The 18,708-nt window shown below is 44.8% G+C and overlaps 1 protein-coding gene across 2 annotated transcripts in view; it reads right to left on the bottom strand.

The window, feature by feature from the left end:
• Nucleotides 1-18,708, bottom strand: part of ASAP2 (ArfGAP with SH3 domain, ankyrin repeat and PH domain 2) — a 203,414-nt gene that overhangs the window by 47,270 nt on the left and 137,436 nt on the right. For both annotated transcript variants that reach the window (XM_030920466.1, XM_030920467.1), the window contains exons 10-15: nucleotides 18,132-18,235; nucleotides 17,965-18,034; nucleotides 11,282-11,369; nucleotides 6,021-6,069; nucleotides 5,771-5,937; nucleotides 3,220-3,353 (exon numbers count right to left, since the gene is read on the bottom strand). In XM_030920466.1, the coding sequence (XP_030776326.1) occupies nucleotides 3,220-3,353; nucleotides 5,771-5,937; nucleotides 6,021-6,069; nucleotides 11,282-11,369; nucleotides 17,965-18,034; nucleotides 18,132-18,235 (612 nt within the window). The remainder of the gene's footprint in view (nucleotides 1-3,219; nucleotides 3,354-5,770; nucleotides 5,938-6,020; nucleotides 6,070-11,281; nucleotides 11,370-17,964; nucleotides 18,035-18,131; nucleotides 18,236-18,708) is intronic.

Below are 18,708 nucleotides of genomic sequence, written 5' to 3'. Positions count from 1 at the left end.
AGGTTCATAAGAACAGACTACAAGCACAGACCGTGCATGGCCTCCCTGAGGGTTCACATGTTAGCACATGGGGACCACTTTTCTGAAAGGATTTTGTTAAAGGAGGTAACAATGATAGCTAATTCTTTATGGTTCTTAACGGTGTGTCAGACATAATTCTAAATACACACACACACATACACACGCAGAGAAAGAGAGAAAGAGGTAAAGACTTCAGGAAATCCTTCATCCCAGTACCTGATTGTCTAAGCAAAATAAAACAAACAACCTGGGTACTTTTAAAAGGCTTGAGGCCAAGCACAGTGGCTCACATCTGTAATCCCAGCATTTTGGGAGGCCAAGGCAGGAGGATCGCTTGAGCCCAGGAGTTCGAGACCAGCCTGGACATGGCTACCAAAAATACAAAAATACATCTCTACCAAAAATACAAAAATTAGCCAGGCATGGTAGCACTTGCCTGTAGTCTCAGCTACTGAGGAGGCTGAGGTGGGAGGATTGCTTGAACCCAGGAGGCAGAGGTTGCAGTGAGCTTGCAGTGAGCTAAGACTGCACTACTGGACTCTAGCCTGGGTCATGGAGTGAGACCCTGTCTCAAAAAAAAAAAAAAAGCAGCCTTGAAATTTCCCAGTTTTGCCAATCAATACTAACACCTGACACCCTACTTAACCAAAGAGCTAAGGAATAAGGTTTACAGCCACGACATCATGACCACACTCCTAGCACACAACAAATGGATTGGGGAAGCCATGAGGAGACGTCCACCTCCTGTGAACCACAGAGGACCAGCCAGAGCGCAGGGCAAGCAGAGTTGAAGGGAGTAAATCCTACACAACTCACTGCTGTCTCTCCTCTTCCTGATAACCACTGAGGAAAAAAGGCTTGGGTAAGGGAGAGTTTAAAACTCTGGGAGCAATTCGATTTTGAAAATATCTGCAGACATTGATTAAGCAGGCACTGGCTGATTTCTCATTGTGGTGACAGTCAACCAAACTTTAAACTCCTACAAGAATGCAGATGGAGGCTCTGGGAGACAGAAATGAGAATTTAATTAGGCATAAGAAGTCACCTCATCATTTCATCAAGACAGAACAACATATTCCTTTCACCTTTCTTTGGCGTTTTCTTCTTTAGTAGGTAATTCAGTCTCACGAAGAACATGAAATTTCTGAGACACATTTAAGAAATTATAACAGATGGTGGGGTCAGGCTCCTACCAGCTCATAACAGTCAACTGTTAAAATTTCAGGAATTTTGCAAGCCAACTGCTAAACACTGCTACTATTAAAAATTATACTATATAAACTCATAATTATGTTATATTAATAACTAAGGTATATACTCAAAACTCATCATTTCCTAATTATACTACATTTTGCTATTATCCATGTTCATGAAGTTATTTACATCCACTGTGTTGCATGGTGAATGTACTATATAATGAACATCTTTTTCCAACTTCACATTTAGTAATTCACATGGGTAGCTTGAAATTGGCCATTGTGGGAGTATTTACACCACGAGAACAGGCAGGTTGCAAACCAAGGTTCTTTTTTCTCCAGAGTTGACTGTTAAACATTTGTTGGGGATGGTGATAGGGAAGGATAGTAGAGATGTTTAAATGTTTATCACATAGCAAGACAACCCACTAAAATGCCAATTTGTGTCCCAGGCTCCTAAAAGGTTTAAGGGTGAGGTCTGGAATCAGATTAAAGAGGCCCACACCCCAGATCTGTCACCTTAAAAGCTTCATAACCCTAGGCATATTGAAACATTCTAGCCTCAGCTTCCTCCTCTGTAAAATTGGGATAATATACCAAGGTCATCAGGTTGTTACTGGAGATCAAATGAGCCTAGTATATATAAAGTGGTCTGCAAAATACATAGTACAAAATCAACAATTACTACTTCATCATAAATCACTTAACACTTTCCATTGTTTTAAGAAAATCAGCAGAAGAAACAACTGCCACAGTTCATCAGTGTTTACTGAGAAGTACTTTGTGCTTCTTTGAAAATGTACCATGACATTCTCCAATCTATGCCATCATCAGTTATCCAAGAGATGCCACATGTACACCTGTTCACCTCTCTAAGATGTAGGTTACGTGCATTATTACATGAACAATAATTGCCGTATGCAACCAGGAAGGCACTGCTTGGAGTTCCTTAGTTTTAAACTTTAAGTGAGTCTAGCTTAGTTTTAAACTTTAAGTAACTAAGGATGTTACTAACTAGGCTGCTAGGATCCACTGTAGTTTCTCCCAACTCTTGTCTTTCAAGACCATAAAGGCATCCTGGAAAGACTGGAAAGGTTTGACAAGAGAGTTCAAAATGCACTCGAAGTTCAGACACACTGGATTCGAAGTCATCAATAAGACTGATGGCCCCTTGAGAGGAACATGGTCTACAACTATTGATTTTCTGTCACGACTGCTGCTCTTGACATTACATTCCCTACATGTAAACTTTTAAATTCAACATTGAAATCAATAGCAATCAATATCTACTCACTGTTTACTGTCAACACTCAGCTGTCCCAGGAGAGAATTCAAGAACTGCTTTCTAGGGAAGACAGTCACGAAAGCTCATGTGTTAGGTGGCCAAAGCATAACCTGTCTGATGGACCTTGTGGGACCATAGTCTCCACACTCTGAAAGCCACTTCAGAGAAAATGCTTCAGTCTCCTCCTATCTCTATCACATGGTTTAAGCGTTATCACTGAACCAAGAATGAAAGACTTAGGAAACAAAGGTGGTAAAAATGAAGACCAATATGTGCCCCCAAAGGGGACAATCTGGGGTAGGGAAAAGTCAGAGGCTTGAGGCAAGCTGTCACCACAGCCTTGTCAGAAATCGCTGGTGATGAGGGAAAATAAGTACTTTCCTGTCTTTAGATGTTAGATTCCCCATCTGTCTAATGGAGGGGGTGAGCTGGCCTATGTCACCATCTTATTCCATTTCTGCAGAACCTCACACCACTCTCAATGCTGTTTTGGTTTCACTTCTCTTTATTCATTGAAGAATAAAGTTTTGCAACAAGAAGTGCCCTCAACCACCAGTAGCTAAAAATGAAGAATTATCAATGAGTTTCTAATTATCCAAACCCATTTGGTAATATATCAACAATCACTAGCTTACCAAAATGGATTAGAATGCCAAAAGTAAAACTTAGCTTACAGCTCATTTGTTTCCAATCTCAAATCAAGGATTTAAAAATTACCAGCAGCTCAGACGTTCCCAGTACATCTAAGGTCAGGGACTGCATCCTGGAGTAATGAACCCCCAGCTCTCGGTGGATTCCGGAACACTCGATGCAGGTCAGGATGCCCAGGTTGGTGGAAAGCCATGTAGGATCTGCCAAAGAGAACAGGGCAGATTTGAGCTTCCAGTCAAAAAGAAGGTCAGGAGGCACAACTTTCTTCCTGCATAGTTACTGAACAAGGAGTTCTGAGCAGGAGCATTTTCTGATCCTTAACACAGCTGGAAACTTTGTCCATAATTGCCAGCAATTTACATGCAATACCCACATATGCACACATCTACTCTCCCTCTTCTTCCCTCTCTCTCCATCTTCCCATCCTTCCATTCGTGTGACAGATGCCGTGTGTGCAAAAATAAATAGGACACACTCCAGTGACCAAGGGCTCCTCAATGGCTGGTCATGAAAACAGACCACGCCCATCACCAGCTTGGTCACACTAGCAGAATGGAGCAAGAGGAAAACAATGAGACCAGCCAAAGTCTACTAGTAAAAGGGGAAGAGGCTTAAAACATTCGCTTCTATAGATGCTGATAATAACAGAGAATGTACTATGTACATATGATATGCTGTGTTCAGCACGCTGGTAGTAGCAACAATAGTTTGCATTGTTAAGAGCTTCAGAAATCACAGAGCACTTTTGTATCAAATCTAAGAGCCCCATGAGATGGCCAGGGCAGGGATTTTTATCTCATTATACGGCAGAGACAGCTTCACAGTGCTCAGGCTCGAGGTTGCCAGGGAGTGCAGAGCAGACCGTGGCCCTGCCTCTACCTGTGTTCAAAGCCACGCTTTCCCCTCACAGCTTGGCTCCTAACATGCCCCTACCATCAGTTTAGAACATGATAAGCACCCACAAAATGCCTGACAGATGAATGTGGAATTTGCTAAAAATAGGAAATTAAAAAGATGTCCTTGAGTACATCATCACAACCCATAAACACAATTCTCTTCAGAATTGTTTGTTACCCTCAGAAACTCACGGTAGGTAAATATCGCAACTTTAGTCAGTAGGCAATGATGAAGTTATTTTTTAAATGTTCGAGTTATTAAAAATGTTATCCACGTTGGAAAACCTTTTTGGCATCTGCGTCTGAGTTTCTGTAGGACGACTCCACTGTATCCACGTGCTTTGGGGAGGCACAAGCATCCATTTAGGTGACTCTACATCATTTTTCTATTACCCACACTGTCTTGGCATTTTAAAATAATGAGTACATACCTTTGAGCTCTTTATCAAAGTGTATGAAAAACCCAAATCATAGACTGTCTTTACCCTTTCTCAAGAAAGACCATGATTCACTACTTATCACCCCCTACCTCATCTCTTGCCAAAAAGGTATTTTCGTTTTTTTGTTTTTTTGTTTGTTCGATACAGTCTCGTTCAGTCATCCAGGCTGGAGTGCAGTGGCATGATCTCAGCTCACTGCAACCTCCGCCTCCTGGATTCAAGTGATTCTCCTGCCTCAGCCTCCTAAGTAGCTGGGACTACACGTGCGCACTATCACGCCAGGCTAATTATGGTATTTTTAATAGAGACGAGCTTTCACCATGTTGGCCAGGCTGGTCTCGAACTCCTGACCTCAAGTGATCCGCCCACCACAGTCTTCCAAAGTGCTGGGATTACAGGCATGAGCCACTGCACCCAGCCAGTTTTTTTTTTTTTTTTTTTTTTTTTAATGGATCCAAGGCCAAATACAGTCTTCAGGGTCATGGGAACCTAAGGGTACTTCTCAACTGTCCACTCTACTTCTGTTGTGTTTGGTTTTTTAAGAAAAATTGTCATAGAATTAGAGGAATGAAAAGGGGACCGACTATTCTAGCCAAGCCTCCATCTTTTCATTTTATAAGTGTTCAGAAAATGCACCTGTGTAGTCCCCCTGACCCCCCCCAACCCCCACCATTCTGTCTCAATTAGAGTAAGTAAATTCCTTAAACCACATCCTACTATAAAGCCCCTAATATGCTTTATCAAAATGTAAAAATAAAATCTTATTTCACAGAATGTGTCAGCTGAAAGGGACCTGTCCCTTCAGTTTACAGACAGGAAAATCGATGTTTAACAAAGCAAGTGGTTCGCCCAGGGTCACAGAGCCAGACAGCGGCTTAAAGCTACTTCAGAAGTTCTGCAAAGTAGGATAAAGGGAGAAGAGAGCAGATTCCAAGCAAGGAAGCCCAGCCACATGCAGCCTCTCAGCCCACATGACCTTGAGTTCACCCTCACTGTACCCTTCAGTTCTCATTTCTCAAAAAGCATTTCAATCTTTGCAGCTCTGTCAAACCCTCTTTACTCAGTCCTGCTCTGGGGCCCGGCAGGCAAACGTCTTCCCACCCCTCTCCCCTGCCGCGGTCTGCACAGTTCATTAAGCATTTGTGTAATGGGATGAACTCGGGCTGAGCTGCACTTAATTTTGTGTTTGAAATGAAAGTGAAAATCAATGAATGGATTCTGTGAATCAGAATGGGATTTAAATGTCCTAGAGCCCAGGGTTGGGTGGGGTCCCTGGGTCACCTGGTGCCCCACAGTCACAGCAAACGTCATTGCCCGTCATCCTCTGCACTTCTGAGATGATCTCCTTTGTCAGTTCTTGGACGATGTTATTTTCTCCAGTATTGTCATCCCCCTTAAATGCATTGTTTAAAGCTTCTTCTTTGCTATTTTGCAGCACAGACATCCATCTAGAAAAACAAGAGCGACGTTGTGTTAAATCCCACAAACAACAGGTAAGTCCAGCCCAAAGTCCCACCACTATGTAACTTACATTTGACATTCCTGTTCATCTTCGGCTTGGAAGTGGTAAGTTCTGTCATCTGCATAGCAAAAGGAATTTCAACTGTGAGCCCAGACAGCAATCCATACACAATTCCAAAAGAAAGTGGTTTCTAATTAGCCTCTGGAATAATCTTAGCTCTGTTAGGAAATTACTGATTTGTATAAAATCAGGCACTCCCTCATATCCTCCAACTGTCTGCCTTCACCAACAGTGGCATTGGAATGCAAAATAAACCTGCCCTTTCCCTCATTCAAGTTTTAAAAGATGCCGCTTTTAAAAACTGAAGCTATTCCACGAAAACCATCACTATCCTCTCAATCGCTTCATTTTAACTCACTACAGAGTTGGCCCCCAAAAAGTAATTGTTAAAGCCCTTTCAATAATAAAAACCTTTTTTTGAAAAGAGTATCTTAGAAGTTTTCTGGCTTTCTTAGAAAAAGATTAGTATGAGAAATTCTAAGAATAATATGCTTTGAGAATCAAGTACTAGAAATACAGCTAAATCAGGAGGAGAGTGTTAAATAATGGTCGAATATAAAATTCTACACTCACATATTGCTGGCATCAGCACTGTTTTACAAGTATTTCGCCAGGCTGTGGACCTCTGTGTGTGTGCAGCAGGGAGGCGGCTGTGTGGGATGTGGCAGCATCACTTCTGTGCTGCTCTTGCCAAAAACATATAACCCCAATCCACTCACGAGAAAACACTACAAAAATCCAAATGAAGCGGAGTCTGACCAAAACCCAGGTCAACACTCTTTAAGGTATCATGAAAAACAAGTGAAGACTACAGAACCGATACAGACCGCAAAAGACCAGGATAAAATCACAACTAAATGTCACGTGGGGTCCTGGATGGAATTCTAGAGCAGAAAAAGGACATCTGGGGGAAAACTGGTAAAATCTGAGTAAGATTTTTAGCTAACAGCATTAAACCAATGTTTCCTGGTTTTGATAACTATATAAATATGATTGGATAACAATCTACCATGGACTACTGGATAACTGTATTAAGATGTTAACAGAAGGGAAAGCTGGGGGAGGGATATATGGATATTCTCTATCTAAAAGCAGTCTAAAACCAAAGCAAAAAATAAAATTAGATTTAATAAAGAAAAGCGGGGGCGGGGGGAATCCAGCTTTTGCAGATGGCAGAATGATGACAAGTACCGATTCTGTTCTTAGGGAAACACAACCAACATCTGTGCTCCTAAAAGTGAGTGGACACGTCACTTCTCTCTGGTGTTTACTCCTGAAAGCACATTGGTTCTCAGAACAACTCTTGGTAAGTGACTGGGTGAGGGCTGAAGCCTAGAGAGGCTAAGCTGCAAAAAACAAGCATAGCCAGCAGCAGAACTTGGTTCCTGGACTTCTGGCCCCATCACTTTTTACAACACCATGGCATCTTTCTCTCTCTCTCTTTTTTTTTGAGACAGAGTCTCATTCTGTTGCCCGGGCTGGAGTGGAGTGGTGCAAACGTGCAGTGCACAGCTCGCTGCAGCCTTGATCTCCCAGGCTCAGGCTATCTTCCCACCTCAGCCTCCCAAAATACTGAGATTACAGGTGTGGGCCACTGCACCTGGCCAATTTCTGCATCCTGACGTGTAAAAACTGCAGAAGCAGGAGGCAAACCTCTGAGGAAAAACTTCAAGCAAGAATCCCCTCTACTACACTCTTTAAAGATGCTACAAATAAGCAGACAGCTTCTAGCAGCTTCAGCTGTGAGGGAGAAGAGCAGGAGGAGACTGAGGGGGTGATTGGAGCACTCAGGTGCTGGTGGCCAGCGAAGGGCAGCTTCCAGCCGGGGCTCTGGCTCTACTGGCCACTAGCCTGCCGTGTGGACCTGGAAGGTCACTTACTCCCTCTGGCTCCATCCTACTCAGGGGACTCACTTGGGTCACCTCAAAATTCTCCTATTCTTTCCATCCTGCCCAGGGTGCCAGTGGGGTTTGTGGATAATGGCTCCGGACTTGAATTTGCTACAAGTGGGGTCAGTCTGCAGGCAACGGATTGGCTGAGCTCCCAGAAAGGCTGGCCTTGCCACAGAACCATCCTCCTAGAAGAGCCCATGCCCATTTACATCTTTTTCTTTTTTTTAAAGTGACAAGGTCTCCCTCTGTTACCCAGGGTAGAGTGCAGTGGCACAATCACAGCTCACTGCAGCCTCAAATTCCTGGAGTCAAGTGATCCCTCTACCTCAGCCTCCCAAGTAGCTCGGACTATAGGTGTGAGTCATTGCCCCCAGCCCCAATTCCACCTTCATGAGAATGGGAAGCCCCTGTTTAGGGGGAAGGACGATAAAGGAGCATCTTGTAGGAAATAACTGTAATCAGTCAGTCAGTCAATTGCTCTTCTGAGTTCTCTGGGCAGAGTCCAAGATGAACTGACCAGATGAGGAGGAGGAGGAGGAATGGGTGACCATGTGGTGCCTGGCAGACGCACACAGAAAATATCACCCTCACTGCCTCAATGCATGTGCCTCCACTTGACTTCCCCAACTGCCCAAATATTTTTTTTTTAGACAGTCTTGCTGTGTTGTGCAAGCTGCAGTGCAATGGCACGATCACAACTCATTGCAACCTCAACCTCCTGGGCTCAAGCGATCCTCCCATCTCAGCCCCCGAGTAGCTGGGACTAAAGGCACATGCCACCATACTCAGCTATCTTTAAATTTTTTGTAGGAGGTCTTGCTATGTTGCCGAGTCTGGTCTCAAACTCCTGGCCTCAAGCAATCCTCTCATCTTGGCCTCCCAAAGTGCTTGCATTACAGGCGTGAGCCACTGCCTGGCCCCCCAAATATCTTGAGAGTTCAAAAGCATCTTGGTGATGCTTATCCCATAAGGCTGGTCAGGAAGCAGAGGCGGAATCTGAGAGGGGTGAAGACAGATGCTCCTGAATCAGCCAGAACCAGGCCCTGACCCCATGTCCCTCACGTTCTCAGGATATTCATCAAATGATGGCTTACACTGAAGCCAGGTTTACCATAATGACTCTCTGGGGTGTCTGGCCAGTTTTCAACCCAAACCTATGCAGCTCTGCACAAAGCATTTTCACTACAGATACTCATAGGGAAGGCACCTTTTGAAAACTCGCTGAGGATGAAGAATTTGCATGACTGGAATTCATTTTACCCACTGGAAGACAAGCAGGGAAGAAGGAGGGATAAGAGCTCTTTTCAAAGATAATAACGGACTCTCGCAAACTCATGACACTGCCCCCAATTGTGCTCAGCAAGCCTTTCTGGGCATCAGAGGCTAGAAGTCCTTCCTGAAGATGTCTAAGTGCATCAGGCTGCAGCAAAGACACTGGCAGGATCTTGGTAAATATCAGTTGGCCACAGAGCTTGTGTGTGGCCACATTCACAGAGGACCACGTTCCCACACACGTAAGAGCTACAGTAACTCACGCCCAGAAGGGAGGCATGCACACTTGCCATCTACCGATCCTCCCTGCTGCCTGCTGTGTTGTAAAAAGGTGTAGGCTGGAAATACATTGGAGCAAGTGCTTCTGCACATATGGCATCTAGCAGGGTCTCCCTGCGGGGCATGTTGGAGGGACCTGGGGCAGCTGAGGGAAGAAGTCCCTACACCCACCTCCAGGCGATCGGTTCACTATTATTGCTTATGAGTCAATGATGGGCATTTTAACGCAGAGCTTCTTGTGTGTTACTAGTTCAGAAAACGGAAAGGCCTAAAACCCTCTGAGTTAGCCCCAGCCACTGGCAGACATCAGATTACACCATCAGGTTTTCTGTGCAATGGCACGATCACAACTCATTGCAACCTCAACCTCCTGGTTGCAATTGAGGGTTTCTGAAACCCTTCAATTCAAGCCCTTTTTGCTAGCTAGACACAGGTAACCCAGCAGTGATCACTGTGTGAGTGTGTGTGTGTGTGTGTGTGTGTGTGTGTGTGTGTGTGTGTGTGTGTGTTAAGGCGTCAGGGTCTTGCTATGTTACCGAGGCTGGATGTCTGCTCCTGAGCTTGGGTGATCCTCCTACCTCAGCCTCCCAAGTAGCTGGGACTACGGGATCACACCACCACGCCTGGCTTGCAATCACATTTTAAACTCTGGCCAGTACTCAGCATTTTATAACATCTTGTATGAATGAAAGGCAAGTTTGATGAGAGTTTGTGGACTTTACTAGACTGAGTTAGGATGGGTGTTTGATGCAGGATAAAGTCCATTCTATTTTACAAACCAGTCTAGAGTCTGAAGAACAGAACAAACGGTACCGGAACCCTCTGCACACATCACAGTGCTCAACCCTCCCCAGAGACTGACACAGAGGGTATGAGAAGGGAAAAAAGGAGGGTAAGAGCAAGCCATTACGGCTAAGATGGAGTGCTAATCACCCGCAGTTTGCTGGGAATGCTAAATCACATAAAAGGTGACTTCCTAGCCCTCAATAATACAGGTCAACAGATATTTGAAAAGGCAGCCATCTCCCGCTCAGGGGTACTGAGGCACAGAGAACAGCACCGCCTCCCTACAGTACACAGTCCGGCGTGGTCCTCTGCAAATGTAACTCTTGCGCCCAAATCCCTAGACACTGCCTCTTCAAAGGGGAGACTGGCCCTTTCTTCCCCTAGACTGTAACCCTGCCACACAGAAATACCAAGGAAAAAAGGTTTATCTTATTTTCTTTTATGAGCCCTTCAATTCAGGGGGTGCTGAGTAAACATTCACCACAACGGATGGTTCCGTGGGGATTCTTTTGTGAACACCACAAAAAGGAAAAGCATAGAGAAGCAGAAAGACTAATCCTGTGGTGAGGAAGAAAAACAGTTTCAAACACTGAAGTTTCAAGGGCCCTGCTGAAGACCCTCATTTTAGTTTTAGAGCATTTCTAACATCACCCAAATTATGTAAGTTTTTGAAAACAGAATTGTCCTTCTTTTCTCTTTTTAAAGTGAAGGGGTTTTAGGCTTGCGGGCTTCTCTTATAGGATCTCCTTATTTAGGAACAGGAATGCTGAGGCTAAGAGCTCAGAGAGGCAGGTGATGATGTCTCAGGTCTACAGTGTCCCTGAGGAGCAGGGCCAGTCCTCAAAGTCAAACTCTCAACTAGAAAGGCTAGCAAGCCAGCAGTTACTAACGGAACACAAAGCATGCATATTGCTAGAAAAAAGGGTGTGTTTCTTCAAAAACCAATTCTTCAGAATGCAGTGTTTGAAATGTGAAGGACGCCACAGAAGAGAGCACAAGACAACGTTTCTCTGTGGTGCAGCATCTCAGAGGGAGCCTTACGTGAAATAAGGTCAAAGCACTTCTTCTCCTCAGGGTTGGTCTTCACCTGGCAGGTTAGCAGGTTGAGCTTTGCAGGAGGCCGGTTAGCCTGTTTAAAAGCAAAAAACAAATAAAAAGGTTGGGGTTGGGTGGAAGGAATGGAAAATCATACAGTATCAATCCTCACGAGATACAGCAAGAGCAAGCTCTTCACTAGTTCGCAAAGGTGGCCTTCAGAAGGCAGACTTGACAGAGGAAGTCATGACTGAGACAAATTACAGAGGCCCTTGAACTTCGTCTCCACAGAGGGCAACTGCCTCCCTGCAAGGGCACCTTGGTGGTCTACACAAACCCACCTGGACAAGGGGACAAGCGATGCCAGCTTTGAGGGTGCTGGCAGTGGGTGCCTTCAGATCAAGGTACTGCCATGGCTAAGCCCAAAACATTTGGTTCTGATTCCTACCGACAAAACAGATGATGCGCCAGGTAACTTGGCCACCCAGTTCAATTTCTGGTGACCTTAAAAGCGTTTTTTCTTAGCAAAAACCTCACTTCCAGGGAAGGTAATTTCACAGCACAAAAATGGCAGAGGAATTATTTTCCTACTGTTTGAAGTGATGACAGATAATAGATTCACATTCCTAAATGCCAACCATCGCTGTCACTTAAGTTTCAACAAAATATACTTCATTTATATCTGTAACCCCCAAACCCTCTCCCGCATACATGACACCAAGCGATCACAACATACTTTCATCAGAGGTGTGTCAAAAACGGCTACTGTATTACAGTTTCAAAAAATAGATCATACTTAGTCCAAAAAAGCAAAGGACTGAGGGTAAGAAGATAATTTCAGAAACGAAAATTTCAAACAGCAGAATACCTCTTAGAAGTCTTGGAAGAATATCCAAATAGGAGTGGGCTTATCTTACCCACCCACCAAGCTGCTAAAGGAAAGATCAAATAAGAATGTCTTAAACTTTCATCGTTCTTGGGCCCCTCTTCCCTTGGCCACCGGTCGCTTCAAGATGAAAAAAACCTGGATTTGGGATTAATCCAGATACATACACATATGCATCTATGCCTGGACAGACCTGTGAAACCCTCAAGCACTTCCAGGCCCAGCAGCTTCCTTCCAGTGAGTCTACAGAGTTAGGGTGGGAGAGTTGAACCCATCCTTGCAGAGTGAAGGATTTGGGTTTAATAAATGTAAGTCTGAACTAGTGAAAGTCCAATAAACAGGGCTGTACTAGACTCTCCTGGTTCGTGGCTGTGTTGGTCTTATCTTCTACAGGTTAGTCAGATACTCTCCATACTCTGTAGATATCTCAGAGAATTCCTGGAGCGTCAGAAATCAGTATTAGAAGATATCAAGCTCTGCCTAATCTTGTAAATCTGGACACTTTCAAGTGAAAGCACCACTGACTGTGGATTGTGGCCAATCGGATTACCTAACTTATCCAGGAACCAACACACAAAATGATCTATTTCTAGAGACATGGGTTACAAACCATGCATGCAAGCAAGTACTTTAACATGGGTGTATACCCACCCATACGTAGCCTGTGTCTATTCTGTTACCTCCCTGTGATGACACAACTATACGTGGGCAAATTTTAGGGCTACTTCCAAATTGTGGGGTCTTAGATACATAATAAACGAGGTTTGTGCACTTTGATAAATACAGAAGCACCTTCATGGACAAAATGATGACTCTGAATAACAATAGCTACATGTACTCAGCTATTTTTATTATACACCTACACAAGGCAGGCACTGTTCTAAACATTTTTCATGAAATAATTCCTTTAATTTTCCTAACTGCCCTTTGAGGTCGGAACTACTCCAATTCTGTAGCTAAAGATACCGGCCCGGACAGACCAAATAATTTGGTTGAGGTTATACAGCTAGGGAGTGGGGAAGCTAGGATTCCAACAAGTCAGGCTGGCTCCAGGGCTCGGGGCTCAACTGCCACTCTCCCTGTTCTTGACTTGGGTATCCATGGAAGGCAGTCGCTTGCCTGGACTTATCTTTAAGAGCAGCAAAGAACCACAACTTAAATTACACCACTCATCCTCCCTCCCCACCTCCACCTTGTAGTCTTTCTTTTTCCCTGTGATATGGGGAAAGGTGTTCGTTCTTAACTACCATAAAAGATAGATTTCTCACTTCACAGCATATCACAAAATAGAGAAAAATATTCAGCGCCTTTATTTGAAGTAGGAATAATTATAATGACATAAATGTGCCTACATATTAAAAAATGACAACCATAAGAATGGCTCCACAAAACATACAAGCTGATCTTAAGCATTATCATCAGCAGTTGTTTTACATTAATAACTGTTTGCTATTCAGGTTAAATATTAAGTATACAGATTAAGTATTAGCTAACAGTAAAGCTATTAGACAAATTTATGGGAGAAAGTTCTATACATTAAAATCCTTCCCTGTTGCAATCTGGAAAAATACAGTGCCGCCTGGATGCAGTAGCTTACACCTATAATCCCAGAACTTTGGGAGGCTGAGGCAGGTGGATCACCTGAGGTCAGGAGTTCGAGACCAGCCTGACCAATATGGTAAAACCCCATCTCTACTAAAAATACAAAAATTAGCTGGGCATGGTGGCGTGTGCGTGTAGTCCCAGCTACTTGGGAGACTGAGGCAGGAGAACTGCTTGAACCCGGGAGGCAGAGGTTACAGTGAGCTGAGATCAGCCACTGCACTCGTCTGGGCATCACAGCGAGACTCCGTCTCAAAAAGAAACAAACAAACAAAAAAAAAAGTGTCATCAGTTAACTGAGATATAGAACAGTTTCATCTAATTCACAAAATACCAGTATTTTCTTGAGAATTTAAGAAGCCCTAGTTTAGAAAACTCAGGAAGGAATGGTGAAAAAACAATGCGATAGCCTTAGAGTTTGCCACGCAGGCACAGATCATTAGTGATTCTCCATTTTAAACATGCCGTTCTATTTTTTTTCCAATTTGTCAGGCTTTTAGAAGGAAGATGTTTTCTTTCTTCACGACTGATCATCTTTTAAAAATTTTAGATTGTGCAAGAGCCGGTGGACATTCCTTCCAGTGTAACACAGTCTCCTGCCCTCAGTGGCGTGGCAATGCTGTGAGTCTGGCAAAGAGGATACCTAATTAGAGTTATTTTGTCCCAAGGATCACTTCTTCCTAGGGCCAGAAAACAGACTTGGCTAAGAGGGAAACTCAACTCGGGCTTTGACCGAATCTCCCGAATGCTATCCTCAATCCTCCAGGTATAACAACTTCATTTCCCGAAGGTTGCCAGCTTCCTGGGAAGGGTTTTCCTACCAGTGTAAATACACCCTGTGTGTTTTCATTTCTTAAAGACCTGCTTCACAGCTGTGTGCCAGGCTCTGCTCTTAGATTTCCACTTAATCAAGTCTTTGGAAATGTACCCTTTTTTGCTGACTGTACATGAGCACACTCAGGAGCTGCTGGCCAAACAGGTGAGCTGAACAAGAAATCAAGTCAAAACCAAACCAAACCAAAAGGGCGTCTCTCCATTCTCTTCCTTGGTATGGGCGAACTCACTTTCCCACGTGCAACCCCTCTGTAGATGCAGTCAATACAGAGGGGTCCTCTGGATTCTGACTTCCAGAGCACGCAGGGAAATAGGGAAAAGGTGAGAAAAGGTACACTCGGCCACTGAATGGAGCACTGGAAAACTACTTATTTTGCTGCATGGCAGCGAGGCAGTGAATCAAGACAACCCCACCTGCCACCCCCTGCAGGATGTAGGCAGCAATGGCTGCTAAAGGCAGGAGGAGACCTCTGGAAGTGGAGATTCCCTGGAGACGGGTTTCCCCTCCAAACACAAAGCACTTATTAAATATGCACGTTGTGTGACAAGCTGAGTTCTCAGCATCCCAGTGATGCCGGTTATAACCGTACTATCTGCCAAAAACTGGGGCAACCCATGCAAACTTAAAGACAGCTAAGCCTCCACGTCTTTTGAAAAGAAGTTCATGCTATGGAAGTGACTTGAAGTGAAGTTTATGCTGTCAGCAAAGGATTACCAGACCTGTTTTCCACCTGCCATTGAAAGAGTCACTACCTGGCTTAACCTGAGGCCTGGATCTAGGGGAACTCTCAATGAAGCAAATATGCCCCTTGACTTCAGAGCGGTAAAAGCATGAACTAGAACTTAGTTGTATGACAGTTTCTGCACTGAGGCAGTCAATCTGAGTTCAAACAAACAGCAAGTGGACACCAATTCGAAAGCAGACCACAGAACCACAGGTGTTGAGATCTGGAAGGTATTTAGAAGGGAGCCTAGTCTCATCTAATCTAACATTCCTAATATTAAAGACAGTGATGGCTGGATAAATTTGCTTCCCTTGGTCTACAGAACTCATACCCTCACATCCACGCATGTAAAGAATGTCTTTTTTGTTTTTTTGAGATGGAGTCTTGCTCTGTCTCCCAGGCTGGAGTGCAGTGGCGTGATACTGGCTCACTGCAAACTCCACCTCCTGGGTTCAAGCAGTTCTCCTGCCTCAGCCTTCCAAGTTGCTGGGATTACAGGTATGTACTACCATGCCTGGCTAATTTTTGTATTTTTAGTAAAGACAGGATTTCGCCATGTTGGCCAGGCTGATCTCGAACTCCTGACTTCAGGTGATCTGCCCACCTCAGCCTCCCAAAGTCCTAGGATTACAGGCATGAGCCACCGCACCTACCCAGAACATCCCGTTAAGATCCAAACTGCATGGCGCTGGGGGGTACGGTGGTGATCAAATGACCAGTGAAAGTTGGATTTTGAAAATAGAAAATGACCTTCATTTCCAAGTTCAGAGACACATTCAATCCCCTAGAACAGAGGTCGTCGAGAATCCCTATACTGGGTATATACCATTCCAGCTTCTCTCTCCCTTTCTAAAATGAAGTCGGCAAAAACAAAGGCACCCCCAGAGGAACACAATCCTTGCTGCTGTGACACGCTTCGACTGGGGTTTTACTCTATTCCCTTATTCATAAGAACCTCAGAGCCGTTTCTCTGGACCCCGCGTTGAGTGATGACATTTCTACAGGGGCCAGAAGAGCCCCTCTGAGCTCCTGCCCAGCTCTGCCTTCACCAGGGGACTGGAGGGACAAGGGGCAGGAAAGACGGTCACTACCATCCACTCACACGCCCAAGGCTGCTGGACTGCATGCACGAGTAGGCCTCTGCTTGGGGAATGGGAATGCAAACGACTCTCAGCACCTCACTAGCAACAAAAAGGCAACGACCTCAGCCTTGAGGCGTCACCAAAGCTGTCTACTGGTCCATGTGGTTTTCACCAGCTCTGGTCACGCCAGGTGAGGCAACAGTATGCATAATACTGCCACGGAAAGAACAGTGTGGTGTGCAGGGCTGTGTCTGTGATACAAGTTCCTGGCCTCTGAAAGCTAGATTGGTAAGGAACTTTATCCTGACTGGCTTTTCATATGCTCAACATAGAGGGCTCCGTTTTTTCTTGCATGGACTCTGATAAAGAGGAATGATGGAAAGAGGCCTTAAGGTTGGGCACCGTATGTTAGATTTCGATAATAAAATTACTGAAATCTCTCTTCTCATGGATTTCTGGTCCCCAGAGTCCTGCCCATTTAAATGTTCTTCTCTTAATGGAAAAGGAGAACTCTTCCCAAGTGAGATGTTTGATTTCCAGAGACAGAGCGGGGGGAGCAGTTTGTTGTTGTGTGCTTTCTGGAGTCACAGGCTTCTCAGTAAAGACAACCTGGCTTATCAGTTACTCCTGACTCTGCTAGGGAGTGGAAGATAACAAGGACAAGGCTCCACTTGGCAAAAAAACAAAAAAAAAAGAAAGGAAGGAAGGAGGAGGAGGGAGGGAGGGAGGGAGGGAGGGAGGGAGGAGGAGGAGGAAGGAAGGAAGGAAGGAAGGAAGGAGAAGGAAGGAAGGAAGGAAGGAAGGAAGGAAGGAAGGGAAAGGAAAGGAAGGAGGAGGAAGGAAGGAAGGAGGGGAGGGAGGGAGGTAGGGAGGGAGGGGGAGGGCGGGAGGGAAGAAGGAAGGAAGTACGGAAGGAGGAAGGAAGGAAGGACGGCAGAGGAGAAGGAAAGAAGGAAGGGAAAGAAAGAGGAAGGAAGGAAGATGAAGGGAGGGAGGGAGGAAGGAGGGGAGGAAGGAAGGAAGGAGGACGGAAGGAAGGAAGAAGAAGGAAAGGAAGGAGGAAAGTAGGAAGGGAGGAAGGAAGGAAGGGAGGGAGGGAGGGAGGAGGGAGGGAGGAGGGGGGAGAGGTGGAGGAAGGAAGGAAGGAGGGAGGAGGGAGGGAGGGAGGGAGGGAGGAGGAAGGAAGGAAGGCAAGGAAGGAGGAGGGAGGGAGGAGGGAGGAGGGAGGGAGGGAGGAAGGAAGGAAGGAAGGAAGGAAGAAGGAAGAAGAAGGAAGGGAGGAAGAAGGAAGGAGGAAGGGAAGGAAGGAAGGAAGGAAGGAAACGGAAGGAAGGAAGAGGAAGGAAGGAAGGAAGGAAGGAAGGAAAAAGAATAAACAGGCTGCAGGTGCACCAAATCAAGATGGAGGCCAACAAGCATTTCTGACAGGAAAATTCTTCAAGACGCATCCTTAATACCATAACACACGGAGAACAACTCCTGCCCTCTAACTTCAGAAAGTCCTCCAACACCAACCTCATCTAATACAGCAGACACCATGGATTAAAAGAGAATACTTACGGTACCATGGGATATGGTCAGAAAACCATTTTTAACTGAACATTTCCTTTTCTGCCACACTTTTCGGATCCTTGTGGATAAGTGGGAGAAACAATAAGAGTTTAGACATTTTGGACACATGAGATAACGAACGTACATTTAAACTCTAGCAACACCCCCTCACGTACCCGTCGCTCTTCTTGTAGAGGCTGCCGTTCCGCTCGGTCCCATGTTCCTTGTTTCCCTGAGGCTGATGTAAGCTATAAGCTGTGCTCTGACGCATTTGGGAGTCCTAAAAAATGAAGAGTGTTTTTAATCTTGTCCAGGTCCCAATTTTTAGAAAAGCAGTACACAAAGGAAACTTATGCCTAATAAGCTTTTTTTTTTTTTTTTTAAACAACAAAAACAACAACAAAAAAAATTGGAGAAATTTCCCCTTCTCAACACAGCAAAAAAGGAGACATCAGATTCCTCTCTAGGAACTGATAAATGTCATCTATCAGGCTGGAGAAGGAAATGTCAGGAAACCAATATCCCAAACTGGCTGAAGGAACGAGCCCTGGGAGTTTCCAGGTTTTATTTCATTATGAGCCTTAACCCCCTGACAATGACATGAGGCTCCCACTACGGCCAGAGTAGCCCTTAAGGAGGGAGGTGATGCAGTGAGTGGAAAGGCAGGGGTTTCCAAGCAAAACAACAAAACCAGCTTTCTGTCCCTTACTACAGAACCATCACATAAGCTCTCTGCCTCAGTTTCCTTCTTGG

This window comes from Rhinopithecus roxellana, chromosome 17 (genome assembly GCF_007565055.1).
Source record: "Rhinopithecus roxellana isolate Shanxi Qingling chromosome 17, ASM756505v1, whole genome shotgun sequence".
Classification (NCBI taxonomy): domain Eukaryota; kingdom Metazoa; phylum Chordata; class Mammalia; order Primates; family Cercopithecidae; genus Rhinopithecus; species Rhinopithecus roxellana.
This window is presented reverse-complemented; position numbering and strand designations above follow the sequence as displayed.